The sequence below is a fragment of the Dromaius novaehollandiae genome, chromosome 4 (assembly GCF_036370855.1).
Source record: "Dromaius novaehollandiae isolate bDroNov1 chromosome 4, bDroNov1.hap1, whole genome shotgun sequence".
NCBI classification, from domain to species: Eukaryota; Metazoa; Chordata; class Aves; order Casuariiformes; family Dromaiidae; genus Dromaius; species Dromaius novaehollandiae.
The window spans coordinates 27027522-27049371 of NC_088101.1; the positions used below are offsets into that span (position 1 = coordinate 27027522).

A 21850-nucleotide genomic window follows, 5' to 3' on the forward strand; every position below is an offset into this window, starting at 1 on the left:
CAGAGAAAGGCAGATCAGTATATTGCTGTACATCAGGTAAAGCCTTTCCCAGAAACCTTCTAAAAATGTTTTATGCTGAGTGTGAACATAGTCTAACAATACTTCCTAGTGTCTGTTCAGATAAATTCTACACGAATGTCTAATCTACAATTGTGCCTCTGCAGGAGTACCTCTCGGAAGAAAGCAACAGGCTTTGCTGCAGTCCACCAACTGTTCACTGAACGCTGGCCAACAACACCTACCAACAGAAGTGTGACTGGTACTACCACAGAGAGGAATATTGACTTTGAACTTGATATCAGGGTTGAAATTGATTGTGGAAAGTGTGTACTGCACCCTACAACGCTTCAGCAGGAACATGATGACATTAGTTTACGAAGGTAAGAAACTGATTCTCAGTTGCCTTGTGGAGAACACGGTATCAACATTTTATTCTTCTTTAGCTATAACCGTTATATTTCCATCACTTAAGTTACTATCATGATGTGCACAATAATTAATGATTAATTGCACTTGGTTAGGAAAAATTGGCTCATGCCTCTCTTCTGTTGATATCTTTGAAAGCATATTTTATCCTCTGTAGATGAAATTGTAAGCTTCTGAAGTGCTTGGATTCCTTTTTTCAGTCTCCAGAGAAATAACTTTTACAAGATCATGAATCAGCACAATGGTTTGATGAATATTGGGCTACTGTTGTGTTTTCTCATGATCTTTGAGGACTCCCATTATTTTCTGGATGTAAAAGCATGCTAATATTCTTCATATGTTCCTTTCTTAGTTAAATGATTTTTTTTTCTGAGATGCCATAAGAGCTTTACTTCTGATCTTAATGAGGTTTGATCTCATCCTAATCTTTTTATTCTTTTTCTGTGTTTTATGTGATTGGGCATCTAATGGCAGCTTTACACTTATTATTTTTAGTCTGATATGATGTTAATGATATTGCAAACTTTAAGAAGCTTGTTATTTGTCAGTAAAGATATTTCTTAATTAGTATGAGAAAATGAGATTTGCTTGTTTTAATTTTCATTTTAAGAGGTAGGGACAACTGAGAAATGCGTTCTTGTACTGAGAGGTATATGAAGGAGATCTGTAATTAGGAAGCAGTTGGTTCCTGCCTTCCTATGACACTTCTTTTATCTAAGATTTCATAGACCAGGAAAGAGAAGCTCAGGAATTTATATGAAGCCAGGCCTTAGAACAGAGAAAGAAAATTGATAACTACTATCTGTACACCAAGGAATTGTTCACAGAAAACAAGTCAGATACTCTGGGTGAACTTCACTGTAACGGTACAGAGTTATGGAGGGTTTTTTGCCAAATGACTGAAAAATAATTTTTAGATACTACTCTTTGAAACAGTCACAAAATAAGCTTTGGCAAAACCAAAATGGGCAGACAGAAAGGGAGTGCAGGTCACAGAAGCAAAGAATAAAGTAGAGATTGCAGTCTTTATACAGCTGATATTATGAGTTTGTTTCTTATTAATCTTCTGTTTTTTTAATACCAGACAACGTACTTTTATTAATAAGAGCATTAAGTTTGTATTAATAACATGTAATATATTTATTTTAGGAGTTATGATCGGAGTTCCAGAAGTTTAGATCAGGAGTCTCCTTCAAAAAAGAAGAAATTTCAAACTAATTATGCATCTACTACTCACTTACTTGCTGGCAAGAAAGTGCCGTCATCTCTACAGACAAAATCTAGTGATGTGGAAACAACAGTGTTTTATATTCCTGGGGTGGATGTAAAGGTAAAAGTAATGTATAATTGGACAGGGAAACACTCTTTCTCTCTGCTTAAATATGATTTAAAACCAACTACATTGTTATGGTATGTGCAGGTTAATATATACAGTATACCTTAGTAAAATCTTCTCGGTACTGCAAATACTGTTAACACAGGAATAATGATTCGGTAACACTATGTTGAAAACTGTTAGAGATTTTCAGCTTACTGGCTTTTTCCCATCATTTTCTTAAGAAAAACAAAACAAAAAACCTTTTTCCCATCAAAAAGTATCCATCAAAAGCAGCATTATTGTCAAAAGATGCTCTGTAACAAACAATGTATGTGATATTACATAATGTAAAGATATCAGTTCCATTAACATTTTGGTGGCTGAAATTAGTTGTTTTTCTTTTGGATATTTTGTTCTCTTACAGGTAGTTCTCTTCAGTATCTGTAACTGATAGAAGTGCAGCTTAGTAGTTGTCCAACATAACACATAAAGCTCTCTTTCTGTGGCTTGATGTGTTGTGTTTGTTATACCAGTCAGAATCAAAAATTCTTAAAAAAAAAAAAAAAAAAAAAAAAAATCTCTTTTCTTAGAAACTTTCTCTCAAACATCTTCAGACTGTACAGTCCCTTTTTTTTAAAATATCATTTTTTTGTTGTCCTAGTAAGGAACTTAACAGAAACCTTCTTGTATTTTAGTAGTGGAATATTTTCACCATGCGCTAAGGCAGAAAGAAAGCTATATGCAGACAGGAACAAATAGTTGGTGTCACATAATGTGTTAGGATCATAGAGAGGAGTGGCACGCTTTAGACAGTTAATAACCCATGTCTTAAATGGTTGGTTTCCTCTGTTGCTCTGTTTCATTGATCTTTTTTTTTTTTTTAATTGTTCATATGATAGAGCGTTAATTTATCTTTTGTACAAAGATTAGATAGTCGTATGCAGCAACTATATCTAGAATGTGATTGGAATGTAACATATCTTACAATGATATTTTTTTAAATAATGCAAAAGAGTAAAAGGGAAGGACTGACACAAAACAGCTGTGCAGAAATTGAGTTATTTTTGTGAAGTAAATTGATTTTTATTTGCTTTCAGTTACACTACAACTCTAAGACTTTAAAGACTGAATCGCCAAATACTTCTCGAGGATCCTCTTTGCCAAGAACCCTTTCCAAAGAGTCCAAGCTGTATGGTATGAAAGATACTGCCACATCTCCTCCTTTATCTAGCACTATCCACAGCAAGACTAACACCTTGCTTCCTCCCCAACCCCCACCCATCCCATCAGGTACTTATAGACAATAACCTTCTAAAACTGTCACAGATTTATATTTTTCCTTCATATAATCTACTAGCTTTAGATCTGTCAGCATATTGGTTGAAGCATGATATTTATCAAGTCTACACATTGGCTACAGAAACCCAGTCCCAGAAGCATGAATGCAGTTCATAAAGCTGCATTTTTAGAAATCTCTTGTTAAACCAATCTCAGAAATATCTGTCATACTCACCATGGTGTATCACAGGGATGGGCTATCACTGCGTTCTCTCAGTTTTCATTTAACAAAGTAATGCTCGTTACTGGAAAGTAAAGTTTAAGTATCTGTATAAAATGTGCATGCTGATTGCTTTATTGATAATCCAAGAAGAATAAGTTAGATGAATCCTTACATCCATGCGTTATATCATTTGAAGAATACTTTAAGTTTTCTGGTGTTTTTTGCCACGGAAGTAATGTATAGAAAAATGCTTTCTAGAATTCGGTTGTTTGCTGTAATACTGAACAGCTGTTTTAGAGGTATTTGTATTAATCAAAATATCAGATTAGTGGCCTCAACTGTTGCAGTCCCTTAAACAACTGTGATTTGGAATAACCTGAGTTCTAATACCTAAAGCCTGCTATATCTCAAATAATTCCTGTTTTCAAGCAGGAGCCTCCATTATATCATGTCAGATCTAGAGGTATGTAGATTGCACCTCCACCTTCTGAGACTTTCAGCTCCTCTCTCCTTCAGCATGTGAATCTTACTTTAGAAACAAATAGCCAGAATTTGTGAAAATTTGAGCAGGGAGAAATAATAACTGAAAAAGCTTTTATAAAAACAGCTGAGGTGCTGGGAGAGAAGAGCGGAAATGGGGACACCTTCAATTTACCCATGCTCTTTAGCCATTAGCTCTGACTTCTTTAAATGTCCATCCTCTTTGATTGCTGAATATTGCATAGTCTTGATTTATGCTACTTCTCTTCAATTTTGTTTTGTACTTATATATCTTCTTTCAATTCTTTGCCTTTAAATTCTTACCAAGTCATGTCTAGTTACCAAGTCTTGCTGTTTTTGTATCTGTAAGCCCTGCATTTGAGGGACTTCCATAATCTGCATTGCTATGACAATATGAATGTCTCCCAAAACTAGAGATTGTAATTATTTTGTTTCTTTATGTATTTATAATTTTATGAAAATTTATTGGTTTATGAATGGTTTTAAAACACTTAAATATTTATTATCTGTATTACTTTTCACCTTGAATAGAAACTATTTTGTCTTAGTGTCTTTAGTCTGCAGTAAGAGCAAGGTGGGACAATCTAGACAGTCAGAGACATGTTACAGAATAGCTTGCATAGCATGAAAGTTGATTGCTTGTTTGCTTAGTAAATAAAAAGATTTTTAAGCTCTATTGTAGGTACTCAGCTAATATTTATATTTTTCTTCCAGAACCTCAAATCATTATCTCTTATTGGAATATAAATGATAGCTTATTCACCTCTGGTTGTACTATCTGATTCTTACAGGTAGTAATTTATGTATTACAAATAGGTGGTAACTGAGCTGGTACTAGTATCTTCTGTGCATAACTTGCCAAAAGTTTCTTTATCTTTTGGTGAGCATGGATCCAAGTGCTAGCCTTCTCCACATATTTAAAAGAGAACAATCTTTCCATTAGTTTATACTCTAGTTATCTCCAGACTTTGAAAAATTCTTGTTTAGAATCTGCAGTTGTTCTTTGCATAAATGCAGTTAGACTTGCCATTTACAGTTTTAATCTTTTAATATTTTTTTCTCAGATTAAACTGACATTCTTCCCAAATTCATTTATGTCATTTTCCTAATACTCTTTCATATGCAGTCACCTGTAGTCACTTTATATTGTCTGTTTGGAGAAGAATTTTGTGTGGCTGATTTCAATGCTATTTTGAAAGAAGCAAAGGGGTGAAAATGGTGCAAGAGTGCCTGGTCAGGAACGAGCACAGTGCAATTACAATCAAGCATGATAGACTAATAGTTGTTTTCACACTTTTTTTTAGTGAAACCTTATGGTTTATTTTTTTTCTAATTATTCCAGTTTATGCCTTTTCAGATGATGATGATGCAGAGCAATAGAGGCAACAACTGTTAGTTATGAAGTATCACCTAAAGTTTATCAGTTGCAGTTAAATAGGACTACATTAGACAAATTTATCTTTTCAATGTTGCAGCCAAAGGGAAAGGAAGTGGTGGTGTGAAAACTGCTAAACTATATGCGTGGGTTGCACTCCAGTCATTGCCAGAAGAAATGGTTATTAGCCCATGCTTACTGGATTTTCTAGAGAAAGCTCTTGAAACCATTCCAATTACACCTATTGAAAGGAATTATACAGGTAGGTTGTATGTTTATATTCTAGTATTCTAGGCTTTTGTCTTTTTTGTCTTCTGATGGCATTGAGCTGCTCTTCCCTTTAAATTCCACTCTCTAATGAATACTTGTACTTCTTAAAAGCTGTTAGTTCACAGGACGAAGACATGGGGCAATTTGATATACAAGATCCCTTAGAAGAGTCCACAACGTCATTAGTATCATCATCGACATCAGCGTATTCATCCTTCCCTGTAGATGTGGTCGTTTATGTACGGGTTCAGGTAAGGTATTCAGCATTCAGTATAGTAAGTAACTTCAGTCACAATCTTTGAGACAGGTCACACTTCTAAGGGATTTTTTTGTTTTGTTTTGTTTTTAAATTATTTTCGAGTGCCCATTCTGAGATATGCCTGTCTAGAGTTATGATAAATAAAACTTCTTTCAGCAGTTCTGACATCTTTTGGTCCCATGGAGACCAACAGAAATGAGTTGTTTTGAAAAACCACAGAAGTTCTGAGCATTTTTAATTGTAACTACTTTTTAATTGTTGTCAGAAGCATTATCTTTGTTCTTGCTTATTCGTGATCAGGCTTCGGTCATCCATAGATTCTCCTCGTATATCTTGGAGTTTTTTGAAGATATCTTTTGTAACTAGTATTTACATTTGTTATTTATAGATACTATTACAGAACAAAAACAGTACTTAAAGAATTTTCTCAGTTGATGCTAGGTGTAAAAATGTAGGAATGTACAGTTCTCATCTATAAGGTGGATTCACACTGCTTAATATTCAAGGGGTCCAGGCTCTCTCTATGTGTCAGAGAGAGAAGTGCTACTGCAGTGTGATTAAGAGCATCTGAATTTAATCTGAATGTTGCTATTACATTTTCCCACTTGGCTTGATTAACATTTTTTCCTGGTGTAAATTTGATTACGTTTCCACATTGAACAGCTTATTCTAACAATTTTTTTATGCCTATGAAAATTAACCACAGCAATGTGTAGCTTCTCTCAGCTTCTGCGAACTGAACTCAGCTGGCCAAGAGTCTGTTGAGAAAGGGGGTGAGGCTTCCAGGATCTGCTCAAGAGTCGACTGTTTTTGCACAGTTCTTGCATGAAAGGAGTGAAGCTGTGGATTGACTTGCGGAGAAAGGAGAGGGGAATGCATGTGTCCTCTGCTGCATCCAAGATTCCTCCATTTGAGTTTTCTAACAACTTGTCCCAGATAATAAATTTGGTGAAGGAGGGATTCCCTGAAGTGAACATATCTATGTGAATTTTATAGAGTTACCTTATTAATTCTAAAAACAGCCTGAAAAGGTTGTAATATGCTTAGATTAAAAAAATTAAATGTAGCATACCATTATTATAGCTCAAACTTGGAGTGTTTTTAGTATTCTGTATTTGATAATTGAATCCTTTATTTTCTCTCTCTGCTTTAGCCCTCCCAAATCAAGTTCAGCTGCTTGCCAGTATCAAGAGTTGAATGTATGCTGAAGTTGCCCTCTCTGGATCTTGTGTTTTCTTCAAACCGAGGAGAACTGGAAACGTTAGGCACAATGTACCCAGCAGAAAATGTGTTAGTTGGTGGCACTGCTTCACAGAGTGGTTCAAAGAATTCAGTTAGTAAATCTGGAGCACCAGGTAATATACATATGGGTGATTACACTATACGCAGCTTGTGGCAAAAAAAAATAAAAATGTTCTTTTGTCTAAAATTATAATAAAAGATAAGCTTTTACGAACCTATTTTTAATATATTAGTGACCTTGGTAGAATTTCTTCATATTGTATCAGTTTCCTAATCTGTTGTAAAAGTTTGCACAGATGCAGTACATTGGAGCTTTTTTTTTGTCTTGGTTAAATGGGCTCAGTTATCTGTTATAAAAGGCTAGCATCAATACTTACAATATTTAAGCTATGTTGCTGCTAGGAGGGTGTGATTTATTGTGCATATAGTCTGTTTAATAGTGTTAACAGTATTATTTCATGTTTGAAAATGCTATCATATAAAACTAACATTTGGAAAAAAAATCTGACTTCAGGTTCATCACCTGGACTAGGCAGTCCTCTTGGCAGAACACGACACAGCAGTAGTCAGTCAGACCTGACCACCTCTAGTAGCAGTTCTTCAGGCCTGAGCTTTACTGCCTGCATGTCTGATTTCTCCCTTTACGTGTTTCATCCATATGGAGCAGGAAAACAAAAATCTGCTGTTACTGTTCTAACTCCTGGATCAGGAGCCTTAGGTACAGAATAAATTGGTGTTTGTTTTAATGACCATTTTCTAAGACGTGATTTTGAACTGAATATGTGAAAGGGTCACATAAGACTAAATTTTCTCCTTTCTATTTCTAGGTAATGTGGATGAGGAACCTACTTCAGTCACAGGCCGGAAGGATTCTTTGAGCATTAACCTTGAGTTTGTGAAAGTCAGCCTGTCGAGAATAAGGCGTTCAGGAGGTTCCTCCTTTTTTGAGAGTCAGTCTGCAAGCAAAGCTACCAGCAAGATAGATACTACACTGATAAACATATCTGGTAAATGCTTGTTTCATTTTAATTATGTTCTTGTCTATGCATCTAATGAGAGAACTGCTGTTCCAGTAATACATTTTACTCTCACCAGCTTTTGTGGATGTTATTTGAGAGCCATCTATCTGTTGTGTGCAGTAAAATTTTTATTCTTTTAGAGTGAAGTGGTGATTGACATTAAACTTTCAATTGTATACTTGCAGTACCTATTTGCAGATGAACCTTTTTATCCTCCTAACTCATTTAATGTAAACATGTCTCTGACATCAGTCTTATGACTCTTGAATATTTTGAGATAAAGCTAAATTGTTTGTGTTTAGGCAATGCATAACTCAAGGAATATAAGTTCCATGTCATGTTAACTGCATTGCAGGTATTTTTCACAACAGGTATGATCAGGAGAAAGTGATTTTAAGTCAGTATTTAATCGTAATTTTAGTATGTCAACTTCATTGTGTGGTCTTAGTATGCAAAAAAAGAGTGGTTATTTTCCACCTGCTGCCATGATATTTCTATCTATCTATCTATATATTTGTCTTCAGATATACAATCCCGCAGTAAGTATAGAGTAGCCTTGTGCCTGAGAGACTGGAGTCTTTGAATAGTATTGTTTGAGTGGTATCTACTCCCTTCATTCTGTTAAGTTCACTTGAGAACCCCAAAACTTTGACTGCAATGTGGTAGTGTATGACTGCATAAATGGCACTGTGGTGAAACATGTAGTATTATCTATTTTCATTTACATAATTTTCTTCAATACCAAACTAAGTAGCTTGGTCAGCTTTTAAACTATTTTTTAGTAGCTATGCCAGTAGTTCTTGTTTCCCACAAAAAAATGGCTCTTTTCTACAATATTTCATTTATTCCTCACTAGCATGCATCATTGTTAGTGAAAACAATAGTTTTGGAATCTTCAAACTCTAAATATGTCATTTCACGTGGGTATAGCCATTGCCAGTCAGTTTTACTGGTGGTGATCAAAAAAGCCTAGATAACCAAACAATGGCTTCTTAAAGCAGCAAGTTGAAAGGACTACAAATCGCAGAGAACAAGGGAATCATGAGCCTTTGGACTACGTTTCTGAGTTTTTGAGCTTGTTTGGTAGAATTCCACTGTGTTTGCTTAATGTTATGAGAGCGTGCTGCACCAGCTTGCTTGCTAAAGTTGGAAAGTGATCGCAGTATGGATACATTATCCATATGGTATAGGTTCAAAAACTCTCCACCTTGCAGAGCTGGCAACAAGTGAATACATTTCTTCAGCAGGCCATCCGGTGCGGAACAATGAAGCTCTTTTACGTCACTATTCCATGCAAACAGAAAGATAAGAAAACTCAGATTCTTATTGCTGTTTCATCTCACAATAATTTTATAACAAAGATAAACTAATATAATAAAACTTTACACTAGATTTGTTCCCAGAGTTGGTTAAGCTGTCAGTTCAACCTAGCTTAGTAATCACTAAGCATCCATTTTATTTTCATAATCCTCTCTTCACAAATGGATGTTTCAGAACTGTTACCTGAGTAGGACAAAATCTTTTGAAGATACTCAGTATCGTCTTTCTTTTTTTTATGCGAACTAGAAATAGTCAAGCAATCTCCCCATAGAGAAAATTCAAAGTGGATTATATAGTATAATTAAACATGCTATTATAGAGATGGTATACCATGCCCTCTAAATATGAAAGCTTAATTTCCTGGATACCAGCTGTGTTTTTTATGTTCTTCATGATCAATTTGTTTTAATATGTTGTTTGTGTGTGGTTATTAACTTTGCCTGTAGTGCTGCATGTCTAACCTGGTGGGGTAGTTCTCCCATCTGTGTTCAGTTACTGGCTGTCAGACTTCACCACCCGTTGCCTGTGAAACTGCACTAAGAGCTGCACTCCCGAATGCTCAAAGAACTGCAGAGTAGCAGTGGGTTTTAAAGATTACTTCTGCTTTGCATATGGGATCCCGAGTTACTGGGCAAACAGAGTGGTTATGATTAATCTGCCATTAAAGCCCTCAGGTGATGAGTCTGAGATGTATACAACAGAAGCAGGGACCCAACATCAGTTGTATTCACAGGTTCCATCTTGTCTTTATGAAATGCATTGGTATCTAATGTTAAATTTGGACAAATAGGAACACCTGAGGGAAAACTGCAGTTTTTAGTAACTGTCTTCCCTTACAGCAGTGACTGTCCTGCTCGGTAGAGAAATATTTGACTATGCTGAAGGATAACACCCTCAAAGCCTTTTAAGTGGATTGGGTTAACAAAACCTGTTACTACTGAGTGCTTACAGTTGTGTGTGCTTGCTTTTTCTTTGTCAGCGGTCTGTGATATAGGATCTGCTTCTTTTAAATATGACATGCGGCGACTCAGTGAGATTCTGGCTTTCCCGAGGGCTTGGTACAGGAGAAGCATTGCTAGACGGCTCTTCCTAGGTGATCAAACAATAAATCTGCCAGGTAAGATACTCCTTCTCATGAAAAACCTTTTGTGCAATGGCCTATAGTAGGAATTGCATAAACATATGTTAGCTTTGTATTACAACTTACGTAGCTGGATAGAAATGAAAATGTATTACAGTCTCCTTCCTATGCAGTCACTCTGTTAGACATTTTCCATCTCTAACTTCTAGCCTTTTTTTTTTTAAACTTAAGTAGGTCATTGAGTTGTTTAAAGAGCTTATAATAATTAACACATTAGAAAAATATTAGTTATGACAAGTGAAATTTATTTCAAAGCTTGACACTCTCCAAGCATTTCTCAGTAGGTGGGAAGATACTGTTAAAGAGAAATGAAATAGTTCTGCTGCCTTTGATGCTACTTTTTTCCAGTAGCATCGGGTCCCGGAACACCAGATTCCATTGAAGGGGTAAGCCAGCACCTTTCTCCTGAATCATCACGGAAAGCATACTGTAGGACGTGGGAGCAACCCTGCCAGTCTGCCTCATTTACACACATGGCACAGTCACCTAATGTTTTTAATGAGCATAATGCAAACAGCAGCATGTCACCTGGGGCAGCATCTCATAGCTTAAAGTCTCCAGCTGTTACAAGATCCAGGAGCGTATCTGACTCTTCAGTGCCTCAGAGAGGTTAGTAGAGGATAATTTTTTTTTTAATTCTTTAGAGTATTTCCAGCAGTTATATGAAAAATGAATGTCTTCTTTTGTAAGAAGCAGTGCTAAAATGTTTTTTCACTTGTGCCTTGGAGTGGAGAGCCAGTGGCTTAGGAAAGTGTCTGAAGTGTACGAATCAAAATGTAGTTGATTAGAATACTTTCTATAAACTGTTGGAATTTCTTTTACTGGAGCAAGAATTACCTTGCTGGGGTTAGCTGAGTTCTGCAGCTTAATTTTGATTGTGTTGTTATTTTCTTTGCCCTCTGTTCTCATTCAAGCAATTACTATGTTCTTAGCAGAGAAGGTATATCACAACTCACAGATAAGGTCAGTTATTTCATTTCATCTGATTGAGACTTAGGGTTCATACTAAGTGATCCAAAGAAGGATAATTTTTTATATAAGAAATAAATGCAGAGTTACTTGTAATTTCTTTTACTATGAACGTTAATTGTATCTTATAGCAACTTAGCATTGGCTTTTTGGAATATTTCTGGCATTCGATACAGGTAGGAGGTTTAGAAATGTGGTGTTTATTTTTACTCTAGGAAAAATAGCTAAGAAAAGAAAGAAGTAGTATTTTGTCCGTATTAAAGAAGCAAGATGTTAGTATATGAACAGGTTTTTTTAAAGAAGACATGGTTGGAGAAGGATTTATGGCTGGTAAAGTAGTTTGTTCATAGTAAATGCAATTTTGCAGACTCTTATAAGACTGTCTCTAGGATTTTTGTGAAAGGAGTACAGAAAACTCTAACTCTTGAAGTCCTGACTTGGTGCTTGTGCAAATAACCACTGCATGAATATTCAAATACTTAGTTCATGTTCTGAATGCACTTTTTTTTTTAAGAGTTTAAGAATTAAAAAAGCTCTGCGTGACCAACTGAAAGATTTTGGTAAAAATAAGTGTGTAAAAAGACTCCATTTCTATAAGCAGCACCTACTGTAAATCTTCTGGTTCTCTCCTATCCTTACTTTTAGTTTCACAGTACACCTTAAAAAAGATGTTGGTCTGTCCTTTAGTAGTGTCTTTTAATGTATATATTCTGCCAGTTTTTCATAGTAGGTGCAATCTTTTAAATTTTTGTCTACTTTTTCTTTAGATACTCTCTCAAAAACATCAACTCCATTTAATAAATCAAATAAAGCTGGAAGCCAGCAAGGAACACCATGGGAAACGCTGGTTGTATTTGCTATGAACCTGAAACAATTAAATGTCCAAATGAATATGAGTAATGTAATGGGCAATACTACGTAAGTATAAAACAAGATCAAATGTGTTTTAGCAGACTGTTTTGGGAAAAGACTGCTGCTCCCTCAGTTTACTAACAGCCTACTGTCTTGTAGCTTTGAAACCCTACCTTTTTTCAGTTCTGAACTGTGAAGCCCCTCATGAATGCTGATAGGTACTTAATCATGAAGTCATATGTGCCTAATCCACATTATTTGCCACTCTGCAGTAAATAATTTTCTATTTCTTATTTGGCAGATTGAAAAATTGTTCATTTTCACTTCTGTTCTAGGTGGACCACCAGTGGTTTGAAAAGCCAAGGTCGCTTATCTGTGGGTAGTAGCAGAGATCGGGAAATTAGCATGTCTGTTGGTTTGGGAAGATCACAGCTGGACTCCAGAGGGGGAGTTGTTGGAGGTACCATAGATGTTAACACCTTGGAGATGGTGGGTAAGTTGGAAGCTTGGTCAGTATTAATATGTGCCCCAGATGATAAACATGAAAAGCTAAAGTATATATGCCACACCCTCCTTTGTGAACCTGGCAGTATATGAAGACTTTGGATTCTCACTTGTGCGTTCTGACTGCTAAGCACACTTTGAATTGCAAGGATAGTTTCCTGACTGGGGGCTGATTGAGTCTCATGGTTGCTTTGAATTACAGTGGCTAGCTCTGCCCCCCACTCCCCCCTCAGCTGTCTGGACAGATGGCAACTGAAAAAGTTTGATGGCATTTCGGCTCTTCCTTGAATTTCCCAAGTGCTTATGGCCTAGGAAATGCAAAAGTAGCTTTGGAGAGGGACTGGATCTTCTAACTCTTCGCCAGCGTGAGGATCTCCCCATGCACCTGAAGAAAACACTGTATTCACAGTCCCTGTGCATCATGTGGATGGCATAAGAGTGATATCCACTGATAGAATCTCTTTATATTTAATGCTGTATTTCTGTATTGCTTTGGTTCTATTTCAGCTCATATTTCTGAACACCCAAACCAACAGCCCAATCATAAAATTCAAATTACTATGGGTTCTACTGAAGCACGTGTTGACTATATGGGGTCCAGTATCCTAATGGGAATCTTCAGTAATGCAGATCTTAAACTACAGGATGAATGGAAAATTAATCTGTATAATGCTTTGGATTCAAGCATCTCTGATAAAAGGTAATGCTGTTCGCTATGTTTAGTTTCCGAGTTTTGCCTGTATGGATTCTGTCCAATGGTGCTAACAGAAAGCAAGAGCATGCTAAAAAGCAAAAGGTCTGTTTTTTATCATGAGTAGGATATAGTTTAACTGTGAATGTTCTTGTTATTTTTAATATCTAGTGAGATATTTGTCCATGGGGACTTGAAATGGGATATCTTCCAAGTGATGATTTCAAGATCGACTACACCAGACCTGATAAAAATAGGAATGAAACTTCAGGAGTTCTTTACTCAGCAGTTTGATACAAGCAAGCGAGCTTTGTCTACCTGGGGACCTGTTCCTTATCTTCCTCCAAAGACAATAGCCAATAACTTAGAGAGAAGCTCACATGAGCAGTGTAAGTGGCACAAAAAGTTGTCCCATAGTATACTTTTCAAATAGGATGTTTCTAATTGCAAAAATTCATCTGAGCAACTTTATACATGCAAGTATATTTGTTTGACTTAAATTTCTTCAATTTTTTTTTTCATGTAAATTTGGGCTGGCAATAACTTTTCTAAGAAGAGGGCAAGGATCTTGGGCACCCTCCTATACTTTTGGTACAAGAATGAACTAATTTATTTTCAAGTTTTAGTTAAAAATATATGCTTTTGTTGAAATCATTTTGCAGTTTGAAAAGTTAACTTTTTAAGTCTCTTTCATAAAAATTACTTCTTCTTTGAGTAGCAGTGGAAACGTGATGTTGTTCTTACTTTGTTAATCATAAGCTGAAACAATCGTTTGTCTGAACCCGGTAAGTCACTGATTTCCAAGTAGGCTTGTTCACTCTTAACTTACAAACATCTCACAGATGACAAAGATCAAACAGTGTCAATGAAGTAGACTAAAATATCAGTCAAAATTAGTATTTTTAATAAAACATAGGAACTACCCCAGCAATCTTTTCTTTATCTTCCTCTTTCCTAACGTTTGTCTCTCTTGCTCCTGCATGTCTTTCTAGTGTTGGATGCAGCTCATCATCGCCATTGGCCTGGAGTTTTGAAGGTGGTATCCGGGTGCCATATATCCTTATTTCAGATGCCATTGCCAGAAGATGGAATGCAATTTGGAGGATCGATGAGCTTGCATGGAAACCATATGACACTGGCTTGTTTTCATGGACCTAATTTCCGTTCAAAATCTTGGGCCTTATTTCACCTTGAAGAACCCAACATTGCATTTTGGACGGAAGCACAAAAAGTTTGGGAAGATGGTAATTTAAAGCATTTCTTCCTTTCTGTGTTTACTTCCTGTAATGGATTTTAAGAATTTATTGATATATAAGAGGAAATTAAAGAAAAACTTACTTTGAAGTCTGAATCAAGATTATTTCCCAGAAATGTACTGCTTATGTAAAATAATAATCTGTTCCCCTTCGTACATCTTTACCACCATTTGCTTTATCTGTGGAATAAAGAAAAGTACATTCTGAAGTATAGTAGATAAGTCCTTGGTATGCCTCTGAAAAGGATTGTCTGCCTTGGTAATTGCACATCTGTGTTTCTATGCAGTCCTGGGCTTCTAGGTTTTGAACTGTGAAGGTCTTATATCATTTATGTTTGCCTTTATATTGAGAAGTCTTTACTGGTTGTAGCTATTGTGAGGATTTAAATTTTGTTGTTTGCAAGCTTTATGCCAGTTTTTAATGCCACTGGCTTACTAATTATTCATGCTATATACCTGTGTGGTTTTTGTTTTTTGTTTTTTCTCTCCATGCACCCTGTGCCTTCAATACAGGTTCCAGTGATCATTCTACATACATTGTGCAAACCCTGGACTTTCACTTGGGCCATAACACAATGGTCACCAAACCTTGCGGAGCCCTTGAAAGCCCTATGGCGACAATCACAAAGATAACAAGGCGCCGCCATGAAAACCCCCCACATGGAGTTGCCAGTGTGAAAGAGTGGTTCAATTATGTTACAGCGACAAGGAACGAAGGTTAGATTTGTGTTCATTGAGTTTGGGGTTTGGTCTGCTTGTCAGGCAATGCCTATTGGGCTGCTTAAAAGCTGCTAAATTTCAAGGGTGCAAAGGAGGAGGGAGTTTGCTTTGAAAGAATGGATGTTGTTTCTTGTTGTGGAGCTTATAGTGAATGGTGGAATAAAACATAACAATACACTGAATAGCTGGAAGTGTTGCTGAGCTCAAGTCCTTTTTCAAATTAGTCAGTAAAGCCAAAATGTTCTGTTAGTGTATAGGCCTTATAGCATTGCAGTAATTCTATTCTTAATCCTTTCCTTTTTCACTGCATGCACAGATTTTTATTAATTCACATAGCTGTCCAGGTGTGATCTTGGATATATTTATTTATTTCACTACATATGAAGAATTTACAGGTTAAATTGAAGAAGGAATTTATTTTAGGCATCTCACTTGTTATGAACACTTAAAAATTACTTATCTGACTAAAGCTTTTCAACCCTCAGCTGATGCTAGGCATTAAAATGTTTTTGAATCATGTCTGTCATCACCGTTAATTGGAAAATAAAACTTTCAAGATACATTAAAAGAAAATCTTAAAAGTACAACTGTTACTAGTCCATTCACAAAATCCATAGAATCAAGAGAAAATCAATAGAATTCCTGTGAATAGGTGAATAGTAGAATGTGGCATATAGTCAGATATGTACAGTTTATAGTCTCTTGAAAAAAAATTTTTCAAGTTGTTGATGTACTAATATTTATTCCTTTCGAAAGACACAACAGGATGTAGTGGTCGGAGTTCACAAGTAGAGGCACTATCTGTTAAATGTTTTTACCCAGCCCTGTTTCACAACATCCGGAGTATTAAAAAATATAAACAACAACATCACTTGATTGTTTGACCTTTTGTGGTCTTGCTGTAGGAGCAGGATAAGGGATATAATCTTTTTAATAATCACGCACCATCAGTTTTACAGTTAAATAGGAACTTTTCTTAACTTTGTCTTGTCACAGTTTTAGCAGTTGAAAACTAATTCAAATGATGTTGCACATGTGTTATGATAAAGATCACAGGACAAAACTGGATTCCTGGTCAGGTGTGATTTTGATAGCAATGCTGCCTCAGTGAATTTAGATACTGTATCAAATGGAAACATTTATTTTCATTTTAAGTAGTAGTGTAATTTCAAACACAGCACATTTAGAACCTGTATAGTTCAAATATCATATAGCTGAAAGCTAACTTACAGAACAGGGTTGTGATAGGCTGGCCAGATAAATAAAATTTGGACTTTAAGCTTCCAAAAAATGAATAGATACTTTTAGAAGTGCTTAGATGTTATGGTATCAACACCTATTGCCCCACCTCACTTCTCGTTGAGTGCAAGTTCTCACTGAGGTGTATTTTGGTGTATGATATTGCCACTGTGTAACTAAATTTATTGAAAGACTTGTCACCCTCCATGCTGATAAGACTTTATTAAAAAAGATTGCTGAATTGAGGAGTATCTTATTGCCTCTGTAGAATTAAACCTGCTTCGAAATGTTGATGCTAATAACCCAGAGAGCAGCACAACAGTGAAAAGCTCAAGCTTGTTAAGTGGCTTCAGAGGAGGCTCCAGTTACAACCATGAAACTGAAACTATCTTTGCATTGCCAAGGATGCAGCTGGATTTTAAATCTATTCATGTTCAAGAGCCACAAGAGCCTTCATTACAAGGTGCAGTAAACATCATTTGTTTTCCTTGATCCAAGGCTATTTTTCATAAATCAGAAATTAAATACGAAGATATTTTACTGATAAAAGGGGGGTATTTAATTTGAAAATTGCTGCAGATCTGCAAGAAAGAACACCATTTTGAAATAAAATGCAGAGGGAATTCTAAGAGAGTGAACATCTAGTCCAGAGACTGGTCCTTGTAGAATAGCATTACTAAGAGAAATGAATACAAATGTTTTTTTTCTAACTTTTAATAAAATGTTAAAGAGAAGGACTGTTTTGAAAAAGAGAATGAAATAAGAACCGAACCTAAACTTTATGCTCTCATTTTCAAAATGTGTCTTCACATTGCAATTGGAGCTGGGGGAAAATGAGACCTCTGAAGATATAAGACACTACTGAAGATGCTTATCTTAGCTAACATACTGTTTTACTCCATATCTGATCCTGGATATTATTGCTACAGCAGTCAACCTGTTTGCTGTAGACAAATGTACAAAATCTGACATCAGTTTCTCATATTGTCTAAAATAATGCATTAATAACATAGCATAAGCTAGTGATACTACTATAGGTTGACTTTGCAAGTTAAGAATGATCAATATTCTATATGATACAGTTTTTTTATTTTCAAGTTGTTTTATAAAGCAGCAGAAATTAATCTAGGGGAAAACAGTGAAAAGAATGTTGAGGATGCTAAACACTATTTTTAACTGTGGTCCTTCCTCTCATTTGAGTTTCTGGTTCAGGAACAGCAAGGTAATTTTTGAATACTTTTTATTAAAATTCTATGCTTATGTATATAATAGGTATTTAAAAGTATATCAATACTATTTTTATTTGACTGTAGATACAACTGTGAAACCAAAGGTGGAGTGCAGTGTAGTAACTGAATTCACAGATCACATTTGTGTGACCATGGATGCTGAACTGATTATGTTTTTGCATGACTTGGTGTCTGCTTATCTAAAAGAAAAAGAAAAAGGTAAGTTGTTATTGTATGAGTTGACACTAGGGGACCAATCTGTGAATGTCATACTATTTCATAGTAAATATTTGCACTCTTTTTAAATAATGTTGATTTGTTCAAATGGATTTAATTGAAAAGAAAAAAAAATTAAGCCTAATTTTTGTTGCTATTGAAGTCAGCACAAGTAGGATCAAACATTCTTGTAATTTGGACTTAGTAATATAAAATGATAGTTCTCTTCTGACCGCTGATGAGTGAAATTTAATTGCATCTTAACAAAAACATACAAAGTTTTTCCTGGTTGTTTTGGACTGAAAGCCAAGAGGTGTCAGGTATTTTTGCACTTCATAAAAATACAACATTGTTCAGGAAATACTTGAGCTGGCTTTAAGCCAGCTAATACAGAACTGGAAACAGAGTAGTTGCATACAGACTTGCAAGCTTAGGAGTGCCACTGTGTTCAGAGAGCTCATAAGTATCTGTGTGGCGCTTCACTTCACTAGCTAGATGCAGATTGTTCACTACCAATTCAATCACCTCCAATGCAGCACCTATATGAAACTGTGCTGCCAAGTGCAGACGTATTGCTAGATTTCTGTTCCTTATCCACTACTGATGATCTCTTGCTAGCCACTTCAAGTAGTAATCTTGCTCCGATTTTGCCATCTGGTATTTAGTTTAACTTTCTTTTTGTAGGAGGGTATATGCCTTAGGACAAAGACTGAACTGAAGTATTTCCCCTGCTCCCCTCACAGGGGGAGATTGACATACTCTGTCAATCTAAAAATATATTCTAAGTTAGGAGTATGTCACAATTTTGCTTATGGAACGTGATACACTTTGCTGTACACAATTAATTTAAAAGAAGGACCTCCAGTTGTGGATGGTTGGGGCTGACAAGAGAGAAGGAAGAACACCTTCCAGTGTTATCCACTCCATATTAAAGTGTTGATAAAATATTTTTACTAATACTTTGTTCAAAGCAAAGCTGTTTGCCAAAAATTCTGAAAAATCTCATTTATATGACAAGCTAAAAAAAAAAAAAAGACTTCTCTCCTTTGAGATTTTTGCTTGTGTTTCTTTTAAGATGTCCAGAGAGAACTAAAGTGTGATGCTTATGACTGAGTTTTTTTTCTTTTTTCTTCTCCCCATTTTGTAGCTATTTTTCCCCCTCGCATTTTGGCTGCTCGTCCAGGACAGAAAAGCTCTGTTGGTGTACTTGATGACAGCTCCACTGATGGAGAAGCAGAGGAAAGCATTACTTACACTACAGTTGACTGGAGAGAATTCATGTGCAATACTTGGCATTTAGAACCCACACTCAGGTAACAAGCAGGCTTATCTGCAGTCTCTTGTATGTACTTTATCTGTGGGTACTGTCCTTCAAACCACAAATGTTTCCAAGCTGATGTTGTTCAGCTACTAAGAGGATCAATCATGTGGATGCTTTTACAGAGTTGTCCTTGGCTATTAGTGATGATATGAAAGATACCTGCTACAGGGTACAACAAAAGCTGGGTAACCAAATTACTGATTACATTAGTTAATTTCTGTACTAAATTTTTGGAAACTAAATTGCCTAGAGCTTATTCAGATACTAAAGATGATGTTGGATGTTCTTCAAAATCAGGATATAGCAAAATTCAATTCATTAAGGACCACAGATTACTATTTTTCTACTCTTTCCTACAACAACTCAATTTACTTTTTCTGTCATGTAGTTTTTCAAGCTGTGTCTTTCCATTTATTTTACTGTTTTTCTTCTGAAAACATGTAGAGTTCTTTTTGCTCTCCCATGTCATCCTACAATAAAACTTCCTTTATATTCTTGCATAATACAAAAATTAAGATAGACATGTTAATGAGAAATATGAAACGTTTGAAAAATTCAGGTCCTGACAAGTCAACCCTCCTCTCCATTCCTTCCCCTCATCTGCAGTTTTTCTGATGAGATACTGTGCAACAAAATCCTTCCCCCTGTGCTAGGAGGGACGATGCCTATCTTCCTTGGCAGAGTAGGAATGCAGGCAATTTTAGTTTCTACTTACAGTCACCTTAAAATAAAAAAGCAGTACATACTAGTTGCTATATGGCAGTTTAAACTTAGCATCAAAGAACAGTGTGTATACAAGCAACCCACTGCTCTCAATACACACTTTTAATCACTGGGAATGACTTTTGTCTGTGTCAGGTCTTTTTATCTCTGCTGAAACTGCTGGAGCACCTAAGTGTACATTCACACATCAAAACATGAACCCAGGCAAAACAAATCTGACAGATGGTAGGCATTTTTGGTTAGTAATAACGTTAAATCGGCTTTAAAAGGAGTTGGAGGCTACCTGTTCTGTTTCTTGCCTCCTCAAGCATCTTGTTCTTTCAAAAATAAGTCATGTTCAGCTTATATAAATTAAGTTTGAAAGAATGCCTGTTGGACTTCAGTTGTTCAAAAGTACCAATGGTAAAAAGGGATGTTTTTTTAGACAAATGTTAGTTGCTATATCTGTATTTATATATATGTATTTGAGTCCTCTGTTTTTGTATTTTAGATTAATCTCCTGGACTGGGAGAAAAATTGATCCAGTTGGCGTTGACTACATCCTTCAAAAGCTGGGCTTTCACCATGCAAGGACTACTATTCCTAAGTGGCTGCAGCGTGGGGTGATGGACCCTTTGGACAAAGTTTTGTCAGTTCTTATAAAGAAACTTGGTACTGCACTACAGGATGAAAAGGAAAAGAAAGGAAAGGACAAGGAAGAATACTAGAAATATAATGTGACGACCATAATTCCGTTTGATTATATTGAAGTGTTTTATTATATATTAAGAATTTAAATATGGTTTAAAGAGAAACCTAACAGCTTTTTGCTACTCTATTTAAAACTTACATTGTGAGTAACTGTTTACTGTGGTACATGATACCATTCTGTATTTGAAGTATTGCATGATTATGACCAATGTATATTCTGTGAAGGAATAGCTGGAACACTGTAAATCTGCTCCTCAGCACTGTTTTATTATGTGCAATATGATTCCTGCATCTTTAAAGTACTTGCAGATTAACTGTGAATTTTCTTAACTTTATTTGCCATAACACAAACTCCTCGTTGATAATGTGACTGGTAATTGCTTTGTCAATGTAGACTTGTGTAAATTATATGTATATAACTTATGAAACTGTGATTGCCTTAGTGCTAAAAATTAAGTTTATTACACTTGTAATAAAATTTAACTATTGTACAAGTTTTTGTTCCACCTTCTTGAATAAAAAGGTGGTGTACGGGCTTCCCCTCAGGCAGCTGGAGCCAGGCGGCACCCGAACCTGCAGCCTGGAAACAGTGACTCCTGCCGCCGGTTTTTCCCCGGCCTCGCTCCCTGGGTGCTGCCGCCACAACCGGGTCGCAGCCATCCAGGCCCATGACGCCTCCCGCGGTTTCTCGTTTCGCCCTGCCCTCCCTGGCTCTCCGTCCCCCGCCACGGGAAGCCGACGAGACAGTGTGGGAGCAGCGACACCGGGGCGGCGGCGCGCGGCCCTCGCCAGCCGGGAGCGGGCTGGGGCGGCGGCGGCCCGGCTCCGCGCGCGTGGGGGGAGGGGAGCGAGCCGTTAGCGCCCCTCGCGCCGCGGCCGTTGGCCTGCGGCCGTTACTGTGCCAGAACGAGGCTTCCGCCCAACGGCCTCGTGCCTCGGCCGCGCCGCACGTGGCGGGCGGGCAGGGCCTTCCGCGGCGGCGTCTCCTCCCGCACCTGCCCCCTTCTCCCCCCCTCCCCAAAATGAAGGGAAGGAGGCGCGGAGGCTACGCCGCCTTCAAACGCGGGCG

General features: G+C 36.7%; 1 protein-coding gene across 11 annotated transcripts in view; it reads left to right on the forward strand.

Moving 5' to 3' along the window:
• Positions 1–21275, forward strand: part of BLTP1 (bridge-like lipid transfer protein family member 1) — a 126717-nt gene extending 105442 nt beyond the window's left edge. For 8 of the 11 annotated variants that reach the window (XM_064510654.1, XM_064510663.1, XM_064510659.1 and 5 more), the window contains 20 exons: positions 165–380; positions 1576–1756; positions 2842–3034; positions 5222–5383; positions 5503–5642; positions 6804–7005; positions 7407–7610; positions 7720–7899; positions 10211–10348; positions 10721–10981; positions 12109–12259; positions 12529–12686; positions 13205–13397; positions 13560–13777; positions 14381–14632; positions 15157–15360; positions 16871–17065; positions 17916–18050; positions 19195–19360; positions 20582–21275. In XM_064510654.1, the coding sequence (XP_064366724.1) occupies positions 165–380; positions 1576–1756; positions 2842–3034; positions 5222–5383; positions 5503–5642; positions 6804–7005; positions 7407–7610; positions 7720–7899; positions 10211–10348; positions 10721–10981; positions 12109–12259; positions 12529–12686; positions 13205–13397; positions 13560–13777; positions 14381–14632; positions 15157–15360; positions 16871–17065; positions 17916–18050; positions 19195–19360; positions 20582–20798 (3766 nt within the window). In that variant the 3' untranslated portion in view covers positions 20799–21275. The remainder of the gene's footprint in view (positions 1–164; positions 381–1575; positions 1757–2841; positions 3035–5221; positions 5384–5502; positions 5643–6803; positions 7006–7406; positions 7611–7719; positions 7900–10210; positions 10349–10720; positions 10982–12108; positions 12260–12528; positions 12687–13204; positions 13398–13559; positions 13778–14380; positions 14633–15156; positions 15361–16870; positions 17066–17915; positions 18051–19194; positions 19361–20581) is intronic. The other 3 variants (XM_064510656.1, XM_064510660.1, XM_064510662.1) reach the window with 2 other exon arrangements.
• Positions 21276–21850: the final 575 nt, after the last annotated feature.